The sequence below is a fragment of the Mustela erminea genome, chromosome 4 (genome assembly GCF_009829155.1).
Source record: "Mustela erminea isolate mMusErm1 chromosome 4, mMusErm1.Pri, whole genome shotgun sequence".
NCBI classification, from domain to species: Eukaryota; Metazoa; Chordata; class Mammalia; order Carnivora; family Mustelidae; genus Mustela; species Mustela erminea.
In genome coordinates, this window is record NC_045617.1 from 43,194,704 (window position 1) to 43,215,984 (window position 21,281).

General features: G+C 38.6%; 1 protein-coding gene across 3 annotated transcripts; it reads left to right on the forward strand.

The window, feature by feature from the left end:
* The first annotated feature begins 1,337 nt into the window (after positions 1-1,337).
* Positions 1,338-20,230, forward strand: CGA (glycoprotein hormones, alpha polypeptide). Of its 3 annotated transcripts, XM_032338327.1 has the most exons (5): positions 1,367-1,422; positions 3,347-3,363; positions 17,809-17,915; positions 19,316-19,500; positions 19,915-20,230. In XM_032338327.1, exons 3-5 carry the CDS (start codon positions 17,816-17,818, stop codon positions 19,990-19,992), a joined length of 363 nt encoding a protein of 120 aa, XP_032194218.1. In that variant the 5' UTR covers positions 1,367-1,422; positions 3,347-3,363; positions 17,809-17,815; the 3' UTR covers positions 19,993-20,230. The 3 variants fall into 3 exon arrangements, with proteins under 3 accessions (XP_032194216.1, XP_032194218.1, XP_032194217.1); XM_032338325.1 differs by lacking the exon at positions 3,347-3,363 and having other exon boundaries at positions 1,338-1,422; XM_032338326.1 differs by lacking the exons at positions 1,367-1,422; positions 3,347-3,363 and adding an exon at positions 11,224-11,269.
* Positions 20,231-21,281: the final 1,051 nt, after the last annotated feature.

Sequence of the window (21,281 nt, forward strand, 5' to 3'; positions counted from 1 at the left end):
CCCATTGCTGAATCATAAACCAAGTGAAAATAACTTAATAAGAGAACACAAGAAGTATCTTATCTACTTAATCACACAGATAAAAAGGAAGAAAGGATCCAAAGAAGGCACAGAGGGAAGGAAGAGAATAGAACAAAATGCCGGAATGGAGGGAAAGGGAGCTATCCCTAAGACTAGAGAGATTTCCTTCCTCTGAAGCTATAAAGGCTCAAGATTTCCACAGTAAGTCTGCTACTTTGAAAATGTACTGCTAATCCTTCGAGATGTAAATGATAGAAATTCATGAATAATGGTGACAACAATTGTCACCAGAAAAAGGTGAATGGTTAGAGTGGATCCTAAGAAAAACCACTGGAAGGAGATAATGGAAATCTGAAAAGGTGTAAGAACTGAAACAAATCAACTTATCACAGATAATAAATCACAGCACAATGTTACTTTCTTTGATCTGTGTCCTTATGTGAAACAAGAGTTGCTTTTTTGTATCCCACAGATCTTCTAAGCCCTCTCCTGGGGAGGTCCTTGGTAGTTTATTTTCAAGCCATTTCCTACAGAAATGGCACTGAGCTCAGTAGATGGAGAGTGGACGTTTGGAAGGATCATAATCTCTGGATAAAAGCCAGAGTTGAATCCTGAGGAGCTGGGTAGTTTTAGAGAGACATGGTTTGGGAATCTTGGAGTTAAATGTCCCCAGCTGGCAAGTTGTAACATGTATTTTTTGTTTAGGCGGAAACTGAGCCTTACAGATGTGAAATTTTTAAAAAAGGAAAAAAAGTCACGGTTGAGAACTAATCAGTCTTTCTTAGAACTATTTTGTGCTTTTTATGCATCCTTATCAAATCCAAATACATAGTAATGGTTTAGAAAAATCTAAATAGATATGTGTTTTATTTTTCTGTTTCCTACTAGAATAACGTAAGCCTGGTAATGTTCTGTATCTACTATCTGACATTTATAGTTCCTCTCTTGTTTTAAGTAAACATCAGGTACTTAGCTAATTAAATCTAATATTAATAGAGTCTTGTTTATAGGAAAGTGTCCACTTTCAGGATGTTGTGTGTAAGTCTTGATAAAATTACATAGATAATGAGTGTGCTCTCTTTTCATAGGCTGACCTTGAAGTCACCACCGCCTGAAAAGGGCTCAAAACAAAAAATGATCTAAGGGTTGAAACAAGATAAGATCAAATTGATGTCATGGTAATTACATGAAGGACCATTCAATCACTGGGTGGAATTTACTGTTGATCCCTGGGCTTAGATGCAGGTGGGAACATGCAGTTTTTATTACTCTGCTGGTATAAAAGACAAGTGAGAACTTTATTAACTGTAGTTACTGAGAAATCACAAGGCAAAGCTAAAATCCCTCTTCAGATCCACAATCAACTGCCCTGAACACATCCTGCAAAAAGTCCTGAGGAAGGTAATATAAATGAAACAATTTCTGGGATTTTAATTGAGTAAGGAGTATAATATTCTATAACATAGGTCAGCTATGCATAAGCCTTCGTGAGGAGACATTTACACGTTCTCTTTTTGGCACTCATAATTGAATTGGGAGGAAGTCTGCAAAACTGTGGTCCGTGATCACAGGCAAAGATGTTATCTAACAGAAACCAGAAACCAGAAACCAAATGTCTCCTGCTGAGATCTGCAAGTGCCTGTCAGTATCTAAAAAATTTTCTTCAAGAAATATTGGGTGTCATTTGAAAGACATTAGTTTGAGTGGTTTACAGGGGTCAGGTAGAAAGAGAGTAGATATTACATAAGGTGTGGAGACTGTTTTACCATTGGTTTTTATTTATTTGTTTATTTATTTATTTAAAGATTTTTGTTGTTTGTTTTAGAGAGAGGGAGAGAGAAAGCATGAGCGAGCATGTTATTTGGGACAGGGGGAGAGAAAAGGGGAGGAGGAATCTCCAGCAGACTCCCTGCTGAGTGGGGAGCCAGACTCTGCTGGGTCCAAGGACCCTGAGATTATGATCAAAGCCAAAATGGAGAGTCGGACGCTTAACAGCCTGAGCCACCCAGGGGCCCCTAATCAGTTTTTAAATGATGCATAACTATATCTTCAATCTGGCCAGTGATAAAGCTGCTCACTTGTTTAGCCGAATGAATGACCACAGCTTCTGGTATCTTCTGAATAGATGTTTTCCTGTAGACGTGAATAGAGTCACGCTGAAAATTTTTGGACAACATTGTTTGCATTTTCTTCTTTCATAAAATGCTACAAAAATAAGAGTCAGAGCTATTTCTCCAGTTATTACTAGATGACCTTGTAATTCTGAATCTCCTGACCAAGTCTAGTTGGTTGTGTTCTAACGCGAGTTTCTGGAAACTTTTGTTAACCTTATATTTACATGAGCACTAGTTGAAACGGCAGCTTATTGGGAAAGTGAGACTCGAAAATAAAAGTGCTCTCTTGTCCCTCTTTATTAGTTTCGAGAAATAGGATTTGGGCGCATGGAAGAATTATGGGTCTCTTGGGGAATGCAGAAGCTCCATTTAAACATCATGGGAGCTTTTATTTCCTAAGCACTTACGATCCTTTCCCCACCCCAAAATAATATTTTTTAATATTAGATCTAATTTTCTGAAGATACTTTTTTCTAATTTATTTTTATTTATTTATCTTTTAAAAGATTTTGTTTACTTATTTCTCAGGGAGAGAGAGAGATCACAAGTAGGCAGACAGAGAAGGGGGAAGCAATGCAGAGAGCCTGATGCGGGGCTTGATCCCAGGACACTGAGACCATGACCTGAGCTGAAGGCAGAGGCTTAACCCACTGAGCCATCCAGGCACCCCTGAAGATACCTTTTAAATAATTACTTGACCCAATGCCAGATCAACTATTTAAAATATTGATCATCCAAATTGCATTGTAATACTTTGCTATAGTTTGAATTATTTAAAAAAAGATAAGAACAGTTATGATTTATGAATAGCTCATGTGCTTTCATTTCAATTTTAACTTTGGTTTTGGTTTAAGTTTCCTTTCTCTCTCTCTCTTTTCTGTAATAGAGTTTCTGAAATTTTGAGTCATATTTCTTACCATTTCCTGCTGAAAAGGGTAGCATGTGAAGAATGTTAGAAAAGCAATTGATTATGTTCCAGAACAGAGTCTCGGTTTCATTGTACATTTCTTATAAATGTGGGACTCAAATTTACATGAAAACTCAAAGTAAAGCTGTGAAATAGAAATAGTAAAATTAGAAAGTAATGTACATCTTGTCCAAAAAGAGATCAGGATAATCTGCTTTCACAAAGAGAAAATGTATAGGAATCAATTAATATTTCCATTGAGAACAGTACAACTCAAAGCACCAAACTCCTTTTTTTTTTACAGATTGTGAATCCTGGAGGGTTTGTTATCAGTTTATGATCTTTGCAAATTCTGGTCTTGGTGTGTAACATTTCAGCATTACATATTGTAATGTTGCACAAAGTAATCTGGTTATTTCTTGGTTCATCAGACTCAGAGATAACATTATAAAAATGCTCTAGCATTCTTAATACAATAGAGGGTTTAAACAGGGCTTAAGGTTCACAGAGGGTTTAGAAGGGGCTGAGGCTGAACTAGTGTGGAATCAGGGGCAATATTGGGAAACAAATTAGAGAAGACAATTGTAACAGCATGATCTATAGGTAAATCAATGTCCTAAAGGAGGTAATGGATTAACTAAGTAGGGCCATAGAAGTGGTATGGGTGGAAGAAGTATGATCTTAGGAAAGATCATTTTCCACGTGACCTTGGCTGATCCCTTTAATTTTCTGAAGCATCGTTTTCTAGCCTGCAAAATCTGTGCCACCACAACGCTTTCCTCTTAGAGATGTAAAAAGATTCACACAAAGGACTGTTAATGTGAAAGTCAATGTTTCCTCCTTTCTCCCACAGTCAGATACCAGTCCTCACAACTCGATCAGGTATAAAATGCCTCTCTATCTGGATGGAATGGCTTTCTTGAGGCTGTTCTGAAGAAGGTGAAGTCAGATAAATATGTAAAATCAAAAATTACACTGGCAAGTTATATTTAAGCTGGCATAACATAATGCTGCTCTAGACAAAAAGATGTCAACATCTTATTTAGGGATATACCATCCGAAAAAATCATTTAAGAACTCCATTGTAAAATATAAAGATTTGAAGGCTGTATAGCTAAGTGTGGTTCAGAGCTTGGAGTTTGGAATTGTAAAGAGATATTCTAAAATCTATGCTCCACTAGCGACAAATTTTGTGACTTTGTCTGGGTTACTTTGCCTCAAGAATTTCTTTAGCCAAAATGAAAGTAATACTTGACAAGATTGTCATCAGTATTGAATATGTTTATGTGTTCAAGGTGCCCAAAAGAACATCTAGCACACACAAGTGCTCCATTAAATATAGGAATTATTTTTAAATCAGAGTTCTTTTTTTTTTTTTAAAGATTTTATTTATTTATCAGAGAGAGAGAGGGGGAGAGAGGGAGCACAGGCAGACAGAATGGCAGGCAGAGGCAGAGGGAGAAGCAGGCTCCCTGCTGAGCAAGGAGCCCGACGTGGGACTCGATCCCAGGAGGCTGGGATCGTGACCTGAGCTGAAGGCAGCTGCTTAACCAATTGAGCCACCCAGGCGTCCCAAAGGCAGAGTTCTTATTACTACCGAAGCCAGTATTACAGATACTGTGTATAATGCTCACTCCAAATGTTTTTTCACACATTGCTACATTTCTCAAATAGAGTAAACTGAATACGTGTTATAGAAATAACCTCCCACAGGGGAAAAGTAAGAGGACAGTAGAAAGGGGAGAAAGCAGAAAGGCAAGATTGGGGTCCTATGTTTCAGACCCTGGAGGAAAAATTTTTGTTATAAGAGAGAGCAATAGATATTTGTTCCAGTGATCTATTGCTGTGAATCCAATTACCCCAAAACTTCGTGGGTAAAACAAGTTACTGTTCTGTCATAGTTCTGTAGGTGACCCTAGGCTCACCTGGGCAGTTTCTCACTTGGGTTTCTCAGGTGTTTATGGTCAGGTTGTGGCTGGGGTTGGAGTCATCTGGAGGCTCAACTGGACAGGTCTTCTAGGATGACTTCTTCATTTCTTACTGCTTAGCCTTCTTTTCTCTCTCTCCGGGTAGGTTGGCTTCTTCTTGTAGGGTCATCTCAGAGTAGTAGCACTTTCTATCTGGTAACTGTTTTTTGTTTTTTTAAGATTTTTATTTATTTATTTGACACACAGAGAGAGAGAGAGAGAGAGAGAGAGAGAGAGAGAACGCAAGCAGAGGGAGTGGTAGAGGGAGAAGTAGGCTTCCCGCTGAGCAGGGAGCCTGATGTGGGGCTCGATCTCAGGAACCTGGGATCATGACCTAAACCCAAGGCAGCCGTTTAATGACTGAGCTACCCAGGTGCCCCTGGCAACTGTCTTCTAAGAGACAGGAAGCAGGAACTGCCAAGTTAGGGCCTGGATACACCTAACAACCGGCCCAATATTGTTCCTGTCATATTCTATTGGTTTCAGTAGTCAAATGGGGTACAGAAATAGACACACTGTGGGTTTTCTTCCTCTTCCTCTTCTTTTTTTTTTTTTTTAAAGGTTTATTTATTTGTAAGAGAGAGCATGAATGGGGAGCAGCAGGCAGGGGAAAAGGGAGAAACAGGTTCCCCACTGAACAGGGAGCCCAATGTGGGGCTCAATCCCAGGACCGTGAGATTGTGACTTAAGTTCAAGGCAGATGCTCAACTGACTGAGCCACCCAGATGACCCTAGACACACTGTGTTTTGTTGTGGAAATGGCAAGGTCATGCTACAGAAGGAATGGGCTGAGATATATTTTTGTTGCCACCTTTGGGAAATACAACCTGCCACAGAAATGAAAACTTAGGGGCAATGAACAACAAAGGAGCTTTTCTTTGAAGCTCTTCTGGTGTTTTTATTACAGAAAAACAAATCCTTATAAAGTAAGATACCAGGGAAGAGAAATCAATAACCCTGCCTGTCTATTCTATTATTGAAAAACTTCAAGGCAAATGAAATATGTTTTTATGCCTTAATGCTTTTAAATGGGGATGATGTGTGGTGTGTCAAAAGATTGCATCAAAATAGCTCAGAGAAACACAACAAAATACAATGCACAAATTTAAAAAGTTACAAGAAACATTCTTATATTGCTATAATAATGCTCCATATGAAACTATTCTAGCCTTTGGATATTTTACTTTTCTGAGTGATAAACTGATACTATCCAGTGTTTTATTCTGGCCAGTATTTATTATTCCAATAATGTTAATTTTAAAAATTGGGTATTTTTAAACAGCAAACACTTGAAATTCCCATTTAGAACAGTATTTTGTGGTGCATAGAGTCCGTTTTATCAAAATTTCTTATAGATTTAGTATGCAGACAATTTAAAAAATGCTGATATGCCAGGGAAACCAGAGGGTAATGGAAAAACCAAGATTTTAATTACATAATTAACATTGTAAAGTGCCTTTAAATAAAAATTACAGTAGAAAGTGTGCATCTTATTATAAGCCCCTTAAATTTATTCAATTAAGAAAAGAAACTTCTTGGGGCACCTGGGTGGCACAGTGGGTTAAAGCCTCTGCCTTCCACGAGGGTCGTGATCTCAGAGTCCTGGGATCGAGTCCCGCATCGGGCTCTCTGCTCAGCAGGGAGCCTGCTTCCTCCTCTCTCTCTGCCTGCCTCTCTGCCTACTTGTGATCTCTGTCTGTCAAATAAATAAATAAAATCTTTAAAAAAGAAAAGAAAAGAAAAGAAACTTCTTAAAATATGACGGTTAAAAGAATGGTCATGGGGATTAAAGTTATTTTCATAAATCCATAAGCCCTTGAATTTTCTTCTAATTACTGCTTTTTTCCTTTATTTTTAAAATAAATATTTAAGATAAATATCTCAAGGTCATCTTTTGTTCGGTGCTTCCTTATGGAAACCCCTGTTCGGTAAGACAGAAATGGTACAAGTTGTGCTGTGTATGTCTCCTGTCCATGGAACCGTTTTTTTCCATTTCCTTTCTCCGCATTTCATCTGGAAAACAAGTGGGGTCCCTTCGAAGGTTTTGTGAAGACACAAAGCACCGTTGCTGTTTTGTTGTTGTTGTTGTCTTGTAAAGCACTCTTTGGCATTTATTGGACCTCCTCCCTCCACATGGCTTTGAGTTACCAGGAGGCATCACCCCAACCATCCAATTTTTCTCCTGAGCTCTTCTCCTGAAGGATTTGGCCTTCACCACGACAGGCTGTTCTGGCAGCTTTCCTTTCCCCAAAACTTTGCAGTAGCCGGATCACACCACATCAATGATGAGAGCAGCTCCAGTCCTCTTTCTGGCCACATTTCTTCCAGTTGCCTGATGGCCTTGGTCCCACACTTTAGCAAGGTTGACAGCTGGGCAGAAGCTCTGGTTCCATGTGATAGTGGGCTGTAGTTCCAAAGAAGGTCACAGTATCTGCACAGATGCAGATACACAGTATCTGTAATACTGGCTTCGGTAATAATAAGAACTCTGCTTTAAAAATAACTTCTCCAAAGTAACCTGGGTATGATTTGTTGACGTTGATCCTGGGCAGATGACGCATGCCACCAGGACGACCCTGGACCCTGGGTGCTTCCGGTGCTTGCCCAAGCAGCCATGGCCGTGGCTTACGTTCCCCGGAAGTTTCCAAGTCTTTCTCAGCCTGGACGGCAAGTCAGCAGCCCCAGCGAAAGAGGCACAAAACACTGTTACGTGACTCATAGACAGAAATCCCATCCCTAATACTGCGCCTGATCTGTGTGACTTTACTTGGCCTTATTTTCCTCTGGATCCTGGGATGCTTTGAATCCCACTGTTTGCCACCTGTAGCTGCTTCATAAGTTATGGGGACTACTGAATCCACGAAGCCCCTGAACAAATATCAAAACACTAAAATACGCATTTACTGCTATAGAGATTCTTTTCTGGTCAAGTAGATGCTCCTTATCCTTATTTGCTTATCATCTCTCCTTTTTCATGTCCTTCATCCAGCAAATGCCTCAGTGTTAACAAATGCTTTCATTACAGCATTCTTCACCTCTCAGAGTTACTTGCCTTTGTATCTGGGCCAGAGAGCAGGAAGCTTATTCAAGTCTGTGTCACCAGTGCTTGGCATGGTGCCCAACATGTAGCAGGTGCTTATTCAAAGTCTTTTAAGTCTTTCAGAGGTTCAACTTGGACCTTAAATTTTGCACTTAACGACATTGAACTCCTCTCAAATTATCCCAAACTCATCTTTTTATTTATTTATTTTTAGCCTATTTTAAATTATTTTTAAAAGATTTTATTTACTTATTTGAGAGAGATAGCACACGAGAAAGAGAGAGAGCATGAGTGAGGGGGGAGCTGAGGGAGAGGAGAAGAAGACTCCCACAAAGCAGGGAGCCCCATGGGAGGCTCAATCCCAGGACCCTGGGATCACGACCTGAGCCAAAGCACTTAACTGACTGGGCCACCTAGTTCCCCTCTCCCCCAAACTCATCTTATAAGATAGAGAAAATAATAATTATCTATATCCAAGAGTGGATGAAGTGACCAGGGACAGATTGAGGGAGCATTAATCAGTCTCTCCTTGTCCCCCCAATTGCTCAACCATCCACATCATCATCTTTGGAAAAACTGTCAGTGAATATGTTAATAGGTCTGAGGGTCTCTGTGTGCCTGGAAGTAATGTTGGAATGTCTAGAACCTAGAGGATCATTGAGGCTGGGGGCTGGAGCATGGGATCATGCAAGACACTCATTCTGGACCTGCGGTGCAGAGCACATTATAAGAACAAGGTAGAAACCCACTTACTGCACCTAGAGCGCGAGGGCAAAGAAAAATGTTGCCAGGGTCACTCCAAGCTGAGGTTCCTTACTACTGGCCCCAGGATCTTTAAATTCTTCCACCTAGAAACAGAGGTAGTCACTCAGCAGCAGGCGGGGGCGGGGGGGGGGGCTGACTCCGTGGAAGTTGTGGGATGATGGATTGCAAACATTCTACTTTCCCTTGTGACGTTCCTCCTTCAAATCTTTCCTCAGGTTGAGCTATGGCTATCTTCTCTCACCAGGCAAGACACAAAACTAACAGGCCGAGCCTCTGTTTGGTAAATGATTATCGAATACCTTTCTCATGCCAGGCAATGTGCCAAGGATTAAAGGCTCTACCTTAGAGGTTCCCTTTCTTTTGTTACTATTCACTGAAGGCAGCTGGACTTTTCCTCTCCTTGGTAGTTAGCTGGGTTCAATTGGGCTAATGAGGTGAAGCTTTGGGTTAACTAACCCTCCTGAAGTCAGTTACATTTATACTGTTTTGTTCAAAAAGAATTGTACCTCTAGTCTTAGCCAGTCATCTCAAAAGCATGCTATGAGTCAGACAGGCTTCTCGGTGTGGAGAGTGTGGATGAGTCACCCCTCCCATCACCACCTTTAGAAAAAACCGAAAACCTTATTCTTTGGCAGTGGGGGGTGGGGAGGGATAGCAGCATCTTTGCAAGTGAAGGGCAGGATGTCACATTGTACCAAGCACTTGTAATCTTCTTGGAGCAATCTTTGATATACCTGTACATCTCCATATATGTGTGTATACATGTGTGTACAGATATGTGTGTACAGGCCAGAATTGTCTATAGACAGGTGCCTAACTTTATAAGGATTTTTTTCTGCCATAAAAACAGAGCACAGGGGCACCTGGGTGGTTCAGTTGGTTGGGTGAAGGCCTTCAGCTCAGGTCATGATCCTGGAGTCCTGAGTCCCATATCTGGGTCCATGCTCGGCGGGGAGTCAGCTTCTCCCTCTGACTCTCCCCTCCTCTCATGCTCTCTCTCTCTCAAATAAATAAATAAAATGTTAAAAACAAACAAACAAAAACAAACCACAGGGACGCCTGGGTGGCTCAGTTGGTTAAGCAGCTGCCTTCGGCTCAGGTCATGATCCCGGCGTCCTGGGATCGAGTCCCACATTGGGCTCCTTGCCCTCCGCAGGGAGCCTGCTTCTCCCTCTGACTCTGCCTTCCACTCTGTCTGCCTATGCTCGCTCTCGCTCACTCTCTCTCTGACAAATAAATAAATAAAATCTTTAAAAAAAAAAAAAAAAAAAAAAAAAAAAAAAAAAAAAAACCAAAGACCAGGGGAGAAACAAAGAGAAGCCCCCTGGTTATTCATTGCCCCTAAGTTTTCATGTGATAGTGGGTTGTATTTCCAAAGAAGGTCACAGAAGTATCTTAGACTAAATTCCCTCTGTAGTATGACAGTATGTGTGCCACTTCCATGTCCAAAAGTGGGGTGTCGATTTTTGTACCCCATTTGACATACAGGGTGTGTATGTGTGTGTATGTTTCAAATACTTGGCCTATCTAGCTAGCTGGTTAGCTTATATGTACTGGTAAAGCATTTACCTATTTTGTAAATCATTTAATTTATTAATTATTATAATCACAATAAATAATATGAAAATATTAATAATATTAAATTATGGCAATAACATTCTTCTATACTTTCAAGAATGTTGTCTTTTCCTCAGTCTTAGCAAATTTAAATTTGTGCACACATATAGTTTGATGTAAACTAAGAGATGAGACACCCAATTTAAACCTTGGAGCTCTTACATATGCTTTTTATTAAAGCTTTCTTTTAAATTCTTATGACTTTTATATCTCAGCATACAGTGTGGCATATTCTGTGGCATATTCAACACTTAGAGATTCACATGTTAGCCAGCTACAAATTAGGGACTTGGTGAGAACATAGAGTCTCTAATGAATTTATTATTTGAAATTATTTTATTTTAATTACTTTATTTTATTAAACATTTATTTTAAGTCCCCATTCAAGAGTTATCTTTTCTTTAATGACAGCTCTACATTAGCAACTTTGGGTTGATACTATTATTATTGTTGTAAAGTCCCAGCGCAACGTAATTGCATCTACTCTGTGCAAGACCCGGCGGCCAGGGATGGTGGTGGATCAGAGGAGTGTAGTTTCTACCCTTAGGAGGTTTTCATGGAAATGGAGAGACCAACATGTACATTACTGGCTAGAGTACAGGGCAGATTGTGGAACTTGGTCTAAGAATTCCAAGCAAAGCGGTAGGTGGATGCAATGGAGAGATGTATTCCGGCTTTGGGGTTGTGTGAAACCTTCATGGGGAGGCTGGCAGCAGGACCACTTCTTAAAGGACTGAGTTGGATGGACCAAGATAGAGGAGAGAGGCTTTCCTGGCCAAGTTGAGAAAACGCTCCTTCTGTTGGATTCACACCATTCTGATGTGGCAGGTGGCGGGAGGTAAGAGCATGTTGGAGCACTGACCATGGCATCAGATGTAGAGGGTCTGGGATGTCTGCAAGGTACCCACTTGCAATGCCAAAAGAGGCTGAGGTCAGGAAATCTGAATAAGATTGAGCATATTTTGCAAAATAGCATAAATCCCAGCTGGACATAATTATTTTTCCTGTCTTGATTCTTAACGTTTTCTCCCCAATTCCAAAGCAGAAAGACCTGAAGGTGATTTGAATGATAAAAATATTTATTTAAATGTTTTCAGGATTTGAAGGTTAATCCCTTTCTGCTTGATTAATCCTATTTCTTTTTAAAAATAAAGATAAAGTCACTTCTGCTACTGAAAGCTACAGCAATGGTGACTTTTGTTCTGCCTTTTCAACCTGCTCTTCACTTTACCGTGAAGCAGATTCTTTTTTTTTTTTTTTTTAATTTTTTTTTTCCAGCATAACAGTATTCATTATTTTTGCACCACACCCCGTGCTCCATGCAATCCGTGCCCTCTATAATACCCACCACCTGGTACCCCAACCTCCCACCCCCCGTCCCTTCAAAACCCTCAGATTGTTTTTCAGAGTCCATAGTCTCTCATGGTTCACCTCCCCTTCCAATTTCCCCCAACTCCCTTCTCCACTCTAAGTCCCCATGCCCTCCATGCTATTTGTTATGCTCCACAAATAAGTGAAACCATATGATAATTGACTCTCTCTGCTTGACTTATTTCACTCAGCATAATCTCTTCCAGTCCCGTCCATGTTGCTACAAAAGTTGGGTATTCATCCTTTCTGATGGAAGCATAATACTCTATCCCCAGGGGTACAGGTCTGTGAATCACCAGGTTTACACACTACAGTGAAGCAGATTCTGAAATGTACGTTGACTTCATGCTCTCACATTCTGCAATCTTGTTATAAATGTTTCTCTCTGAATTAATTCTGATATAATTGTTCACTGCATAATGCTGAATTTTCATAATATATGAGCTGCAATATCAAAGTACAAAAATGATTCTAGTTTAAAAAAGGAAACCAGTTTCAATTCTGAAAATTTCCTTGTGGCTTTGTAAATCACTTAAGCACTGGTTCTCGGACTTCGTGGTTTCAGAAACTGTTTATGCTCTTAAAAATTGTTGAAGAGTCCAAAGAATTTTTTATGAAGTTGTATTTCTCAATATTTACTGATTTAGAAATTATGTTAGAAAAAGTTTTAACACATTTATTCATTTTAAAACAATAAGATTTAGCCTATTACATATTAACACAAATATATATTTATTAAAAAATGACAACTCCCAAAACAAACAAACAAACAAACAAACAACCAGTAAGAAAGATGGCATGGTTTTATCTTTCTGTATTTTTTTCCCCAAAAATTGGCCTAATAGAACACAGCTAGATTCCCATGTGCATCTGTACTCCATCTGTTGCAATTGCATGTGTCATGTAGCCTCTAGAAAATTTCTCTGAACACTCACGAGAAGCTGAGAGTAAAAAAAGTGAATAGCATCTTAGGGTTACTATGAAAATCGTTTTCACCTCACAAACTCACTGAAAAGTTTTGAGAGTCCCCAGATCACACTTTGAGAACCACCAACTCAGAACAATGTTTATTTGGTGCTAATTAGGTACAGAGATAAATAAAACCCATAATTACTTATGTACAAGTACATACATCAGGGAGAAATAATAACATACCTCTGCTTTAGCCTTACCTATATTCATACAGTTTGTTTTTCTGTATTACGAACTGTTAGTTCTGCTGACAATTTTTTTCTTAAAAGATGTATAGGTAGATATAAACCTTTGGCCAAAATATGGTCTCATTCTGTCAATCTGCACGAAAAATAACCACAAATTTTGACTCATGCAATTTTAAACCTCATTTTAGAATGCCCTTTAAAAAAAAAAAATCCCTGTTTTGAAAAATTATAGATTTTTAAAATTCTTTTTTTAAAAAGATTTTATTTATTTATTTGACAGACAGAAATCACAAGTAGGCAGAGAGACAGGCAGAGAGAGAAAGAGAGAGAAGCAGGCTCCCTGCTGAGCAGAGAGCCAGATGCTGGACTTGATCCCAGGACCCTGAGATCATGACCTGAGCTGAAGGTAGAGGCTTTAACCCACTGAGCCACCCAGGCACCTGAAAAATTATAGATTTAGAAGAAGTTGCAAAAATATGTACAGAGAAGACCTGGGTATACTTTAGCCAGTTTCTCCCGAAGATAATACTGTGACTAGTTGTAGTATGATGTGAAAACCAGGAAATTGACATTGGTACAACCCACAGAGCTTAGTCAGATTTCACTGGTATTGTATGTGTGTGTGTGTGTGTGCTCGTGTGTGTGAATGTGTGTGTAGTTCCATGCAATTTTATCCTGTGTGTACATTAGTATGACAACTATGGCAATAGAGATCCAGAACTGTTCCATCACCATGTGGCTCCCTTTATAGCCAGTCTTATCCCCCTCTCAGTTCCCTCCCTGACACTAACTCCTTAAAACTGCTAATTTATTCAGCATCTCTCTAATTTTATTATATTATATAGAGTGTTATATAAATGGAATCATACAGCATGCAACCTTCACTCAACACAATACTCTTGCGCTCCATCTGCCTTGCATGGATATCAATAATGTATTCCTTTATGTTGCTACATAGTATTAGCTCATGTGGATATACCATTGCTTGTATAACTATCTGTCTACTGAAAGCCTTTGGGCTATTTCCAGTTTTTGTCTCTTATAAATAAAGCTGCTCTGAACCTCTCTGTATATAAGTTTTGTATGAACATAATTTTCGTTTTTTTGAGATAAATGCCTGAGTACAACTGTTGGGTTATATGGTCAGTTTTATAAGAAACTCCCAAATGGGGCACCAGGGTGGCTCAGTCGGTTAAGCATCTGCCTTTGGCTCAGGTCATGATCCCAAGGTTCTGGTATCAAGCTCCACATCAGGCTTTCTATCCAGTGGGGAGTCTGCTTCTCTGCCCCTCCCCTGGCTGATGCTTTCTCTTTCTCTCTCTCATGTGCCCACTCTCTCTCTCTCAAATAAATAAAATCCTTTTTTTAAAAAAAGAAAGAAGCTCTCAAATGGTTTTTCATTTTATTTTCCCCTAGCAATGTTTGAATTATCCTATTTCTCTGCATCCATACCGGTGTTTGGTATTATCATTATGTTTTGTTTTAGCTATTCTGATGGATATATACTATTTTGCTGTAGTTTTAATTTGCATGTTACTAAATGTTGATGCTGTTAAATGCTTTCCATGTATGTATTTGCCATCTGTATATCCTTTCTGCTGCAAAACATATTTTCTTCTCTCTCTCTTTTAAAACTATTTTATTTATTTATTTGAGCGGGGAGGGGCAGGCAAGAGGGAGAGAGAGTAGCTTAAGCAGATTCCCTGCTGAATGCAGAGACTGACTTAGGGATCAATCTCACGACCCTGAGGCCATGACCTGAGCAGAAACCAAAAGTCAGTCACCTAAAAGACTGAGCCACCCAAGTGCCCCTGCAACAGCCATTTTTTAATTAGATTTTTTTTCTATTGAATTTTGAGAGCTTATTGTCTATTCTAGATACTAACACTTTGTTGGATATGTGGCTTGCAAATATTTTCTTCAGGTGTCTACCTTGTATTTTTATCTTCTTGACAAAGCATTAACCCATAATTTAGATGTGGTCCAATTTATTAATTTTTCTTTTATGTGTCACGTTCTGTTGTTAATCCTAAAAACTCTTAACCTAGTCCTTGGTCCCCCCATTTTTTTTTCTAAAAATTTTATAGTTTCTCATTTTACATTTGTCTATAATTCATTTTCAATGATTTTCATGCAAGGTATGAGATTTGTATTTAATTTTTGTTTGTTTGTTTGCCTATGGATGTCCAAATGTACTGGCAGCCATTGTTGAAAAGGTTGAATTCCTGTTAAATTGTTTTGGCATCTTTGTCAAAGGCCAGCTGGTTATGTTTGTGTAGGTCTATTTCTGGGATCTCTATTTTGTTCTTCTGGTCTATGTATCTATCCCGCTGCCAATATCACTCAGCTTTGATTACTGTTGCTGTATAGTAAGTCCTAACACTAGAACAGCGATTCCTCCCACTTTCTTAAATTGTTTTAGCTATTCTAGATCTTTTGCCTTTCAATAATAATCTTGTCTCTGTCTATAAAAGCTGTTCTGGGGTTTGGGTAGGCATTTCATTCAATAAAAAAGATCAATTTGGAAACAACTGACACCTTTACCATGTTGAGTCTTCTAGTTCATGAACCTGATATGTCTCTCCATTTATTTAGGTTTAATTTATTTCATCAGGGTTTTTTTTTTGTAATTTTCAGCAAAGGAGTCCTGTATATATGTTGGTAGATTAAGTATTTTATTTTCTTTGCAGCAATTGTAAATGGTTTGTGTTTTAAATTTGTTTTCACATTATTGTTTTTGAGGATGAGGAAATGCAGTTCATTTTTGTGTGTTGATCTTACAACATGCAATCTTTTTGAGCTCACTAATTAGTTCCAGGACCTTGGCTGTAGGTTCCTTTTTTTAAAAAACATAGATGATCCTGTCATCTACATATATGATAATTTTATTTCACCCCTTTTATTTTGTGTGTCTTTAATTTCTTTGTCTTGCCATTTTACACTGGCTAGAACTTCCAGGACTATACGGAATAACAGGTAAGAGTGGACATCCTTGCCATGTTGATGATCTTGGGGGGAAAACATTCATTTTTTCATCATTAAGTATGATGTCAGCTGCAGGTTTTTTGTAAAGGCTCTTTATCAAGTTGAGAAAACTTTTGACTCTTGTTTTTGGCAACTTTTTATTATGAAAAAGTATTGAATGTTGTCAACTGATATATCAAATCATTTTTTTTTCTTCTTTACCTTACTGATATGGTAGATTACATTAAATGATATTCAAATATTGAACAGACCTTGCATATGTGAATTATTCCCAGTAGGTCATATATAAAGCTTCTTATACATTGCTGAGTTTGATCTGCTATTACTTTGTTTAGGATTTTTGCATCTAATTTCATGAGGTATACCGGTCTTTCATTTTCTTTCTTGTGTTCTTTCTTTCTTGGTTCTTTCTTTCTTTCATACTGAATTGGTCTAGTTTTTGTGTCAGGGTAATGGTGGCTTCATAAAATGAGTTAGAAACTATTCCTCCTTCTCTGTTTTCTAAAAGAGTTTCTGTAAAGTTGGTGCTAATTCTCCTTTAAATGTTCTGAATTATCTTTTTATTGGTAATTGATGCTCTGTTCATCTTACCTCTCATGGTTTGAACATGAGTAATCCATAACACTTTCACTTAAAAAAATAGGAATAAAACTTACCCATTTTATCTTATTTGAGGTTTTTGTAGGAAATGTAGGGATACAATCCAATTCCCTGTTTGCCCATTCTCAGGTGCGGTAAGGTCAATGCTGGATATGGTCAATCATTCAGCTGACAATGGCTAGCCTGATCTTATGCACTCAAAATGCTTAGGTAAAGCTGTATCTACAGGTATAAATAACTCAAGAAATGCATTTAGGAAAACTTTGATAAACATTCTCTGCTGTCTGCTCTTGCCACATTGCTGGGTTAGCATTTACTGTTGCACGCTGATAATGAACCTTAGAGCTCACTACTAACAGTGAATATCAAGCGGGAAAGAGGGACACCTGAGTGGCTCAATTGGTCAAGCAACTGCTTTTGGCTCAAGTCATGATCCTAGAGACCCTGGATTGAGTCCCACATAGAGTCCCACATCAGGCTCCAGGCTCAGCAGAGAGTCTGCTTTTCCCTCTGACCCCTCCCCTCTCATGCTCTCTCTCTCAAATAAATAAAATAAATCTTAATAAAAAAAGCAGGAAAGACATTATCTTTTCCTTCTTTTTTTTTAAATAAATATTTTATTTATTTATTTGACAGACAGAGATCATAAGTAGTCAGAGAGGTAGGCAGAGAGATGGGGGAAGCAGGCTCCCCCGACTCAGCAGAGAGCCCGTTGCGGGGCTCGATCCCAGGACCCTGGGACCATGACCCGAGCCGGAGGCAGAGGCTTTAACCTACTGAGCCACCCAGGTGCCCCATTATCCTTTCCTTCTGTTCTCCCACCTGGCAGTGTAGGAATGGGAAGGATGAACTCAAATGCTTATACATTTTATATATCACATATAAGCTTATCTATTTTATAAGAGCTTATCTCTCTCTTTTGCCTTCTCTGTCTTCTTAGACATTATCTAGTTCAAGTTTCATGTCTTACAATTAAGGACACTGAGGCTTAGCAGAATGATGTATTTAAAAAGAGAATTTTTTATTTGCATCAAGTCCAATTCTATTGATTTATATTTGAGATGGAAAGATTCGATTTCCTAGCTCTTTCCTAAGGAAAAATTATTTTCCTATTTACATGGCTCCAGAGAGTGTTTGGAGCTATAAGCTGAGGGGTCAAGACACTGATGAGTATTACTAGTAGTACTGTTAAAACTACTAGTTGTTTTTATGACTGGTAAGTCAATTTTAGATTAACTTTGTTTTCCTTAATGTTTTGCAGGAGAGCCATGGATTACTACAAAAAATATGCAGCTGTCATTCTGGCCACATTGTCTGTGTTTCTGCATATTCTCCATTCCTTTCCTGAAGGAGAGTTTACAATACAAGGTATGTGACCGAAAGGATTTGCAGTAATAAGAAAAACACACATTTCTAGATGTACATCAATAACTCCATTAATTTCATTTCTACCTCCTTTTCAAATGTGATAAATCTTTGCTGCTGGGTACATATCCAGACACTTTTTGACTATACACATAAAGTTAAATTAGATTCAGATAATGTATAGTGAAAATTTATCTAACATGTCCACTTAAATAGCAGCATATACATTTTCATCTGAAATAAATTCCTTATTATTCCTTTTCTGAGTTTTATAAGTAGAAAATGCTCCTTATTTAGTCAGCTCGATTTTTTTTTACACTTTTCCCAGAAGATTTGAGAAGATTTTAACATTTCCTCTGTAAATGAATTTTCACATCAGTTAACAAAGGAGAAAAACACCACCATTTTATGCAGTACATTTGTTTTGCTGTATTGTTTGAAAAATCTCATAGAGTAGCTGATATAATTCTGTATGTGATGAAACTGTGAGCTACTCTTGGTTATGGTTTTTCTTAGACAATTGGTAATATTTTAATCCCAGTTCTCCAATGTGGATGCTCCCCATCTGATATCAGGGCTCTCCATTCACCAAGTTTTCTTAATTCTGACTTATTTTTTCTCTGTCAATATTTGCAATTTCCATGGGGGGAAAAAACAATAGCATGTTCTAAAGGGGAAACTGTTTTGCCTCTGGGCAAAATTCTCCTTTCAGATGAGCATGGTGTTTCATCTGTCAAGTTTTGTGCTTGCTATAGGCATGCTATTAACACGGATAGAGAATCCATGGTTGAAGAGACAGAAACGACTCCTTTTTTTTTTTTTTAATGTTTATGTGAGAAACTATGACTGTTGAGATCTCTCATGCATCTGCAAAAATTATTTCCCATGAAAATAAATACGATCAGTACAAATAGATACTATGCATGAAAGTGAACAGCCAAAAAAACGTTTATTACTTTCCTTCTATTTCCAATGGAAAAAGAATATTTACCGTCTCATAATCAGGAAAAATTCAGGTTCTTTTTTAAAAATTTTATTTTTGGGGACACCTGGGTGGCTCAGTTGGTTGAGCAGCTGCCTTTGGCTCGGGTCATGATCCCAGCGTCCTGGGATAGAGTCCCACAGCGGGCTCATTGCTCAGCAGGGAGCCTGCTTCTCCCTCAGCCTCTGCCTGCCATTCTGTCTGCCTGTGCTCACTCACTCTCTCTCCCTCTCTCTCTGATAAATAAATAAAATCTTAAAAAAAATAATTTTATTTTTCAATTAAAAAAAAATAAGCTCTATGCCCAGGGTGGGGCTTGAACATACAATCCCGAGATCAAGAGTCACATGTTCCACCCCTTGAGCTATTTCTTTTTGAGTCATTCTTGGATTATTTTACTCTTTGCCTTTTTTGGTGGTAGGTTGCCCAGAATGCAAGCTAAAGGAAAACAAATACTTCTCCAAGTTGGGTGCCCCAATTTTTCAATGCATGGGCTGTTGCTTCTCCAGAGCATATCCCACTCCAGCAAGGTCCAAGAAGACAATGTTGGTCCCAAAGAACATCACTTCAGAAGCCACATGCTGTGTGGCCAAAGCATTTACCAAGGTGAGAACTTAGAGGGCCCCAGAAGTTTTCTAACAGGCAATTTGAGAAATGTCCCCAGAACACATCCATAGGGTTTCATGTCAGAAGTGTCTAATGACCCACCCTTTGCTTGACATTGGTACACGGATTCATCCCTTTACATCAAAAATAACCTGTGGGGACAAGCTGGACTTATTCAGAATGCAAGGAACAGCTGTGGAGGTGATGAGGGGTGGGCTGGAAGAAAGTATAACATTTGTCCACAGGGCAAACCCAAACTTTTAGAGTGAAATATTAGCTGAAATAGAGAATGTGCAAACAGAACAAGCATCTCTTTAGTCCGGCTGCCTACAGACAGTGATATTTAACATTTTTCAGTTTTGTCCCTCTATCCATCCATCCATCCATCCATCTTTTTTCTCACTTTCCTTTTAGGCCACAGTGATGGGAAATGCCAAAGTGGAGAACCACACGGAATGCCACTGCAGTACTTGTTATTATCACAAATCTTAAATGTTTTGCAAAAGAGCATGTTGATGACTGCTGATTTCCTGGAGTGAAAAGTTAATTTTTCAGTGTTTATGGCCTTGTGAGATAAAACCCCTTTTTTCCTTACCATACTCCTTTTGGTGTGCTTCGGGTATGTACTGCAGCTTTATTGCCTTTCTTGTTATTCTACAGTATAATCAGAAGTCTAGTTCTTTTCATTTGGAGTGAAGTACTGCATTTAGCATCAACATAAAAAGCTGGTTCCTCTGGAAATAAAGCCTTTTAAAACATCATTCTGTCATTGGATTCTAATTTTTTCTTAAGGGTTTAAGCCAGGTACTTTTGATAAGATTCATTGAAGGGAGGGAGCCAATGGGTGAGCCAGGGTGCCATGCACTCAGTGACCCTGGAGAACACTGATCTTGCCAAGATCCTTCTCGTAAGATCCAGAAGTACTTCCTTTAGCCAGTGGGATAGTTATAAAACAATCTGTTGGTTTGAGGAAAGAAAACACAAGAACCTCCATTGCTATTCATTTTTATATCACTCCTTTGATGACTTTTATAAAAGTATATATATAGCAGAATGGTAATAAATGTATAAAATTTATAAATAAATAATTCTGCATAGATTGAGGACGTTTGATCAGACACTTTCTACTGAGAGAAATGTGCAAAATTAGGGAAAAAGAATTAAAAAACACTGCTGTTAAGTTTTGAGCAAGACAAAATCCTTTCCAGCCTGAAGATCCTATCCACTTGGCTTATACATAGCTAAAAAAAGAGTACATTTTATTAGTCCTTGGCAACAATGTTACAACTGAATGGTGGTTAAGGAAAGGGCATTGTTGTCCTCAATAAAAATTGGGCACTGCTTTGATAATCCACAAACATTGGCTCTTACAGTCCACATTCAAGCCTAGAAGGGACTGAATAAATGATGAGCAAAGTTCTCACTGAGCCCTCACTGTGGGCTAGACGGGGTGCCAAGCTTTTTACTTTAGTAGAATTTTATGTTGTTGTATCCAAATGCTTAAGAGCGGTGTCACATTTATTGAGTATTTATACTTAAAAACAGAGATGGCCCTTCCTCTGAGGCTCATGGCCTTATACCTTAAATTATATTAGCTCTGGAAGAGATCAAAGCCACTCAAAAATTCTCTCCTAAAGGAGCCTGAAATTTAAAAAAAAAAATCACACTGGTCACAGATAAAGGTTTCAGAATAATTTCAGTTATCACTAATTTGTCAAGATTCCACTTCTAAATGAAAAACTAGTTCCTAACAGATTGGTAAACACACCGGGTAGCAGGAT

Bases quoted from the DNA above. Each gene is read 5' to 3' on its own strand.
- CGA (XM_032338325.1), top strand. From the start codon at position 17,816: ATGGATTACTACAAAAAATATGCAGCTGTCATTCTGGCCACATTGTCT. The intron at 17,916-19,315 runs GTATGTGACCGA...TTTTGGTGGTAG, and splicing joins AGGAGAGTTTACAATACAAG to GTTGCCCAGAATGCAAGCTA. The intron at 19,501-19,914 runs GTGAGAACTTAG...CTTTCCTTTTAG, and splicing joins TGGCCAAAGCATTTACCAAG to GCCACAGTGATGGGAAATGC.